The sequence below is a fragment of the Cydia pomonella genome, chromosome 16, assembly GCF_033807575.1.
Source record: "Cydia pomonella isolate Wapato2018A chromosome 16, ilCydPomo1, whole genome shotgun sequence".
NCBI lineage: Eukaryota > Metazoa > Arthropoda > Insecta > Lepidoptera > Tortricidae > Cydia > Cydia pomonella.
The window spans coordinates 9,185,036-9,193,902 of NC_084718.1; the positions used below are offsets into that span (position 1 = coordinate 9,185,036).

An 8,867-nucleotide genomic window follows, 5' to 3' on the forward strand; every position below is an offset into this window, starting at 1 on the left:
CATTTTGGAAGTGTCTCTCGCGCAAACTATTCAGTTTAGAAAAAAATTATATTAGAAACCTCAATATCATTTTTGAAGACCTATCCGTAGATACCCCACACGTATGGGTTTGATGAAAAAAAAAAAAAAAATATGACTTATTAAAAAAACTACTTACTAGATCTCGTTCAAACCAATTTTCGGTGGAAGGTTGCATGTTAATGTATATCATATATTTTTTTAGATTTTTCATTCTGTTATTTTAGAAGTTACAGAGGGGGGACACAATTTTTTTCACTTTGGAAGTGTCTCTCGCGCAAACTATTCAGTTTAGAAAAAAATGATATTAGAAACCTAAATATCATTTTTGAAGACCTATCCATAGATACCCCACACGTATAGGTTTGATGAAAAGATTTTTTTTTTAATTTTGTGAGGTATTAAAAAAAACTACTTACTCGATCTCGTTCAAACCAATTTTCGGTGGAAGTTTGCATGGCAATGTATATCATATATTTTTATTAGATTTTTCATTCTGTTATTTTAGAAGTTAGGGGGGGGGGGGGGGGGACACACATTTTACCACTTTGGAAGTGTCTTTCGCGCAAACTATTCAGTTTAGAAAAAAATTATATTAGAAACCTCAATATCATTTTTAAAGACCTATCCATAGATACCCCACACGTATGGGTTTGATGAAAAAAGATTTTTTGAGTTTCAGTTCTAAGTATGGGGAACCCCCAAAATTTATTGCTTTTTTCTATTTTTGTGTAAAAATCCTAATGCGGTTCATAGAATACATCTACTTACCAAGTTTGAACAGTATAGCCCTTATAGTTTCGGAAAAAAGTGGCGGTGACATAATCGGACAGACAGACGGACATGACGAATCTATAAGGGTTCCGTTTTTTGCCATTTGGCTACGGAACCCTAAAAACAGTACACTCGCCATCCTGACAGTCAGAATGGCGGGTGTACTTTATTACGCTATATTCCCGTGGTTATTGATAAATTTTATAAAAGCCAAATTTTTGTACCTTTTTTGTACCGTCATATTCAATTATAATATGAGCCATTTTATTTGTGGTTTCCAAGTTTTACTCATTTATATTTTGCTTGCTATTACACTTTTGCAGGCGTTATAATTTTTCAAGTTATCGATCTCATTTTTAAGAAAAAACGCTAAGCTACAATTATTTTTATTACGCCAGGAATTAGTACCCTACCTTTAATGTTTAATCTGTTAAGATCAAATAACTCGGTAAATCATGTCTTAAAAAAGGCTACACGCCAATTCAAAGAAATCTTCCTAAGAAAAATCATTTTATGACATGATTTTCTGAGTTATTTGACTTGTAATGAAATGTTGACGTGACTTACTTCAAATTAGGTCCGAAAATACTACATATCAGGTGCGATGAGTAAAGATGATATGAAAAGGATTTTCATACAGCCTTCCACACCTAGGCCTGTAACCTTCTTTTGTTTTTAACCGTCAAATTATGGCACGTCTTGGCATTCAACCATAATAAACCTATAAGCAAAATTTAAGCCATTATGCTTTTTTTCTGTTTTTTTGTCATTTTTTTTTGCGTTTTTTTTCTTTTTTTGTGTAAATATTATTTAGGGGTTTCAAAGAGGAACAAAAATTTCATTATTTTTGCGCTACGACGCACTGTTTAGGAGATACAGCCCCAGAAAGTTTTTTTTTCAGTCATGCAGAAATCTTTGTAGGCCTGTATCTCCTAAACCGTGCGTCGTAGCGTAAAAATAATCAAATTCTCGTTCCCCTGCCAGTAACCCCAAAGTAATAATAAAAAAACACAAAAAAGAAAAAAACGAAAGAAAAAGAAAAGAAAAAGAAAAGAAAAAGAAAAGAAAAAGAAAAGAAAAAGAAAAGAAAAAGAAAAGAAAAAGAAAAGAAAAAGAAAAGAAAAAGAAAAGAAAAAGAAAAGAAAAAGAAAAGAAAAAGAAAAGAAAAAGATAAGAAAAATGTACCCCACGCACTAAATAACCTATCACATTAGGACATGAAACAATCATCATCAGTATCCAATTTTTTTTTTTAAATTATTTCATTGCAAGTTTGAGAAAAGCACTATACAGTACATATGGTGCTAACAAATTCGAATCGCCTAAAGAAATATTTTATAGGTCTTCTTAGGGAATATAACCCAGTTCGTGCACGATAAAATCTCTACTATCGAGCTAAAGCTTCGCGCTAAAACGGCTACATAGCGGGAATAAATAATGCATCATTTGTGACAGGCTATGTACACGGTGCACATCTTCCCGTCGTGCGACTTCGCGAACGAGAACCTGAACCGCATCGCGCCCGACCTCATGCACCGCGTGGCCGACATCGCGCACCTGCTCATCGTCATCGCCACGGCGCCGTGAGTGTCCGCGCCGACTGGCCGCTGTCTCCGGCCGCCTCGTGCCTTCTCCCTGCAAGTCCGCGGCGATGCATTCATGTCGCATCCCGAATATGATGATTGCCGTTGACGAAACCGGACTCCTATAATCGGAAATGAAACTTTAAAACGCGCCGATTAGACTATTAATAATAACGCATTGTAAATACGGCCAGGTTGTGAAACTTTCTTGAATTTATTTTTTATCTTAGTTAGCGACTGACCTGGTAGAGATCGTTAAAAGACCGACGTGGAAGCTTTTTAATAGTGGACGGAATGTTAAATGTTCGTAGGAATTGAGTCTTAATACCTCTATGAAGCTGAACTCTCGTTGTAGTGATGTAACGTTATTTATTGTTACGGCGGGGCCGCAGCGATGGCTTCGCCCTGTATAAACAAACTCTCACATAAATAGGTTAGCCGCCGTCACTTATTTAAGTGCTAGATTTAAGAATTAGCTTATTTGTAAATTACTTTTGTTATGGTCGACTGGGATCGACGTTATTCGGAGTTTAAATTTATATAAAAAATAAGATAAATAAATGGCAAAAGTCGGTTGATAAAAATATATTTTAGTTTTGGGTTCTGTTAGATGAGTGGCAATCTATCGAGCATTTTTTATTGTTAGTGTATATTGTTATTTTGTTTTAAGCTACTAGGTTTAAAGTAACTTAATTTCTGTAAATACCGAATCTATTCGTACTAAAATTCGATTTATTCGCTTAGATAACGGTAGGTAAAGGAAAACTCATAATTCGAGTAAATACTGTTTATTTGTAAAAATGTTAGTCGAGAAGTATATTAAAAAAGTAAGGGATAGAAATACACATGGAAAATAAACTGTGATTTTGACTTTTTAATGTAGACTTTAGGTAGTCTTATGGAAAATGAAGAACAGTAAAAATCACGGTGTGCGTGCGGTCTCACGGCATCGGCACGCCCTCGCCGTGAGACCGCCGCGCCACGAGGGGCGCCTGACACGTTGTGGTGGCCGCTTGACGAACACTGTGGCCGGTCTCACGGCACGCCCTCGCCGTGCTATCCTCACCCGCGCGCCACGAGGGGCGCCTGACACGTTGTGGCGGCCGCTTGACGAACACTGTGGCCGGTCTCACGGCACGCCCTCGCCGTGCTATCCTCACCCGCGCGCCACGAGGGGCGCCTGACATGTTGTGGCGGCCGCTTGACGAACACTGTGGCCGGTCTCACGGCACGCCCTCGCCGTGCTATCCTCACCCGCGCGCCACGAGGGGCGCCTGACACGTTGTGGCGGCCGCTTGACGAACACTGTGGCCGGTCTCACGGCACGCCCTCGCCGTGCTATCCTCACCCGCGCGCCACGAGGGGCGCCTGACACGTTGTGGCGGCCGCTTGACGAACACTGTGGCCGGTCTCACGGCACGCCCTCGCCGTGCTATCCTCACCCGCGCGCCACGAGGGGCGCCTGACACGTTGTGGCGGCCGCTTGACGAACACTGTGGCCGGTCTCACGGCACGCCCTCGCCGTGCTATCCTCACCCGCGCGCCACGAGGGGCGCCTGACACGTTGTGGCGGCCGCTTGACGAACACTGTGGCCGGTCTCACGGCACGCCCTCGCCGTGCTATCCTCACCCGCGCGCCACGAGGGGCGCCTGACACGTTGTGGCGGCCGCTTGACGAACACTGTGGCCGGTCTCACGGCACGCCCTCGCCGTGCTATCCTCACCCGCGCGCCCGCAGCGCCGCGAGGGGCGCCTGACACGTTGTGGCGGCCGCTTGACGAACATTGTGGCCGCCCTGACGCGCCAGCATTCCCCGCTCGTCTTGAATTATCCTTTTTCTTGTGCATCGGAGGCGCAAATCCCTGCGCGCCAGTCTGGTAATCTGATTGTAATTACTAATTATATATTTCGTTCGTTTTGATGTGACAAATGATATATTAATTCAAGAATGTATTATTTCTTACATCGAGGTATAACATGGATTAAATTAAATTTAATTTTTGATGTTTATTTTTCTTTTTGAATATGTATTTTTCTATGTGGACTGTTATGAGACTAGATGATTTTAGTACGTGACTTTATTGAGATCTTGTTGACTATCATGTATTATTGTTATTAACTGCTCTTTTGTCGGTGCCCCTCTCCCTTACGGTCGTCGCCTTGCTGCCACTGTAACATGTGTCGCGAGCCATTCCCATCACGTCACCGCAGCTCCAAACAATCACGTTCAAAACCGCCGCGGTTACTATAATGCTTCTTAGCCGATTCTTTTCCGTTTCACTTGTAACGTGTTGACTGCTAAAACTAACAATATTGTACTTCTCATACGTTTCGTCTGCATTGTGTAGGTATACTAGCGAATCGAATTCCACGCATTACGCCTTCTGCCCCCTTAGTTCATGGTAACAACTCATCGGTATCTCGCATAAATTGTATAGTTAGATAATGGTTCGACTGAGCAGTCGTGCGTCTAAAGTACAAAATATTTTATGTATGGTAATTTTGTATGTGTAATAAAAATAGAAAGTAATAGCACAGGTAAATACTATTATGTATATTATTTTTAAGATATGAAACTGTAGAATGTATGATCGACATTTGTTTGTCATGTTTCCGTCGCAAACAGTTCTCGAATTAGCTAGGAGGAACACTAACGAACTCATCACTTCGTCCATTAATTTTAAACATATAATTTTATTAGCATACAGACACCCAATGATGTACACTCTATATTTATTCCAACTTGAAGTCCTTATAAAGGAAATCAATGTAAATAAGTCTTCATAAAACTTAGGTACAGTATTTAGGCTTCATATTGAAAATTATGAGATAGGTAACAAATGAGAATTATGAAAAAAATATTTATTGATTATCGTAAAATTGGTATTTACTCATTTTCCTTGTTTAACAAGGATGTAGTTATCTTAATAACATAATATCTGTCGCAGATGATGAGTACCTATATAATATACACTACCCTAGATTTCAATGTGCTCAATATATAACTGCATCCTTCATTTATGCTACTGAAAAATGTCAATTATTAATATTTAATACTTTCTTAAATTCAGTACGCTCCACTGATCGACCGTTTTCATAGTTCGGTTTAACATTGTCGTTCAGTAAGCTAATGCAGACTAAGTAATGTACGAGTATGTATGGTAATGTGAGAAGTATAATATGGTTTCGTTAGTCGACGAGTCCGTGGGCGAGCGGCCGGCGCAGCCGACGGCGGCGCTGGCGGCGGCCGCTCGCGGCGTGCGGCCTGTGGCGGCGGCTGCCGCCCTTGTGTGAGATATAGAGTTTAAATATTTGTAAAATTAACATTTGATCTCAAGCGTGCAGCAAAAGTGAAAGTGAGAGAGTAAGATTGTTGTATCGCAGCAGCCGCATCCAGACGCCTCCGCTCCCGCCCCGTATCGATTTTCATTATAGCAGAGCTAAGGATATAAAAATATTGTGATCATAATTATATTATAGGTTTAAAATGCTAGGAATTAGGAGTAATTGTATATTTTGTACATATTGAAAATAGTATTGTATCTTACTTCCCTTTATCCAAACAACCCAGAATCCTGCGTGTTATGTACCTCCTACCTACCAATACTATTAAAAAAATATTACATAAACGAAGTGTTTTTATTTTATAAAAGTTGGATTTTTTTAAGGTGTCCGAATGTCACTAACATTTAATTAATTCGGTCATCTTAAAAGATTCTAACTATACCTAGTGTTTCATACGAAGCACGACGAAATAGCGTACCTACAGCAAAACTAGCGGTAGTTTTTCCTTTAAATTTGGCGCCGCTGTCTGCAATTAATTTCTAGTTGTGCGGACTCCAGGAACAAGATTCATGTCTTTTTTTACAAGCTTTTATTTACTTTCACCTGACCGTTGTCTGTTTGTAATCAAATCTTGCAAGTTAAATTTGATCCACTTCCCGGTTTCCGATTGAGCTGAAAATTTGCATACATATGTAAGTCGGGTGACAATGCATTCAATATTATGGTACCATCGAGCTTATCTGATGATGGAGACAAGAGGTGGACATGACAATACAGAGGTGTTTGGGGTTTTTAGAATTAGCTCGATGAGTATGTATTAGTTGCCTGTGGAAAGAAAAGTACAGTCAGCGATAAAAGCTTGTACCGAAAATGAAATTTTTGCCAAAAACTTTTTCTAAGTTTATTTGATCTAAAACACATTCGTAAGATTCCGCCCCTTCGGCCGCGTACGCAACCAGAGCTCCGTAACCAGATGCGATCGAAAACTACTTCTGCCTTGTACGAAACCTGTTGCGATCAAAAACTAATTTCGACTTACCCGTAACCAGTTACGATCGAACACTTCTCGTTCTTATACGAAACCAATGTCTGGGCCATCTAGCTATAGGTTTTTTTTTCAAATATTTTGTCATGATACTCATGATAATTTCTTATCCTGTGCATTTTTTGGAAACTATTGATTTAACAAAACTCAATATAACAATATATATATATTTGCCAACAAAGTATTTGAATATTACCAACTGGTACAATTTTTGTGTTCTGATTTTTTACTAGATATATAACGTGTACAGTACGTATACTGTATAACAAGGTGTATAAATATAATCTTAGCTGACTTTATCAACGGTCGAAAGGTTTCGTACAACAAAGAAAAGTGTTCGATCGTAACTGATAACTAGTAAGACGGAATTAGTTTTTGAACTAGCTCTGCAAAATGACCGCACACCAGCCGCACACACATTGTGCCGAAGCGGGCGGGCGTGATCCTCCACAGCCAGACCACCTCGCCTGATTGCGCTCAGCGCAAACAGCTGATCCTATTCTGTAGCTGTTAGTTACCAGCAGGTACATTACCAGTCAGGAGCCGCATATTTATATAAACCCACATGAGTTGAACAGCTTGCTATATACCTACTTTGCTGTGCGGTATTTAGAGCACCAATATAGGTCTTGACTGGCTTAAAATGGTCAGAGTTTTTGTATGTTTGTTTTTTTGGAACTGTTTCTTGTATCTTCTAATAATATTCTATCCGTACCTCGCCTTTCAGTTGTAATGGTTAGATTTGATAAGTGCACTGTCACAAGAACTTGGCGTCCTAAAGAGCTTAGGTACATGTTCTAGGAGTCAGTTTCCACTTCCGTTAGTATGGACGGTCATCATCCATCAGTCGCAGGCGTTAATTAAAGGTAAGTATCGTACGTATTCCGGACCGCAGCTGCACTACTGCTGCAGTATTTTAGTGACAATACTGCTGACTGCATTACTGACGCAAATGTCAAAATTGCGGCAGCAGCACCAATTTTGACATTTGCGTCAGTAATTCAGTCGGCAATATTGTCGCGCTGCAATACTGGTGCGGCCGACTGCATGACTACATGACTGCAGGAAACGTCAATTTATCACAGATAGGGTCGGGAATCCGGGAACGTTATCTTTCGAGTAGTGGTCGACCTTGGGTAACTTGCTATAGGTTGCTTATACGTTGCGCTTTCTCGGGTTCAATATATGTCTTATTAACATTATCCTAGAGCCTTTTAATTTGGATCGCCTTGCTTAAACTTAGACTATGAAACTCTTTCTATTGCGACTCGAGGACTTTGCGGAGGAAAAAATACTGAAAAGTCTGGCAAACCAAACAAACCACGCATGAAGCATCTCGGTTACAGCTTACAGGCCAATTTCGAACGTACACTGACATCAGACTGCACGAATGGTATATGAAATGTATATATGAAGTTATGAACCATTTTATTTAGTTATCATGCGTCTCACTTACGCCAATACATGTACGAAGTACGAGCGAAATGCACAATAAAAGAATGGCATCTTTTAGATGCTAATGACATCAATAAATAAATAAATATTATAGGATATTAGTACACAAATTGACTAAGTCCCACAGTAAGCTCAATAAGGCTTGTGTTGAGGGTACTTAGACAACGATAATATATCATATATAAATATTGATAAATACTTAAATACATAGAAAGCACCCATAACTGAGGAACAAATATCCAAGCTCATCACACGAATAAATGCCCTTACCAGGATTTGAACCTGGGACCATCGGCTTCGTAGGCAGGGTCACTACCCACTAGGTCAAACTGGTCGTCACCTCAATGTACGTTAGAATTGGCCTGTTAGGCAAACATTGATTCGTATAAGTAGTCAATCTATTCTACTCTACAGGTCGCATTTCTAAACCAATTTTCGTGATTTCTTTTGGGTCAGTTCGGTAATAGGTGGTCCAAAAATATAATGTTTTGAAAATTTCTTTTCCATGCGGGTTTTTTAAATTCCAATATACGTAAAAAGTATCCATACCAAAATTTTGAGCAATTCTGCCATACTACTGTATGAAAAAAAATACCTATGAATAATTTCGCTTTGGAAATGTCTTTAAGGGCTTTTTATACGTTTTATTTATTAGAAGTATTAAAAAATATGGCTGACGATTTTTTTAAACTTTTAGGTTACTTTGC

The 8,867-nt window shown here is 39.6% G+C and overlaps 1 protein-coding gene across 1 annotated transcript in view; it reads left to right on the top strand.

Moving 5' to 3' along the window:
• Nucleotides 1-6,004, top strand: part of LOC133526103 (protein split ends) — a 219,622-nt gene extending 213,618 nt beyond the window's left edge. The window contains 1 exon segment of the mRNA XM_061862566.1: nt 2,248-6,004. Coding sequence (XP_061718550.1) covers nt 2,248-2,379 — 132 coding nt within the window. The 3' untranslated portion in view covers nt 2,380-6,004.
• The last annotated feature ends 2,863 nt before the right edge of the window (nt 6,005-8,867 follow it).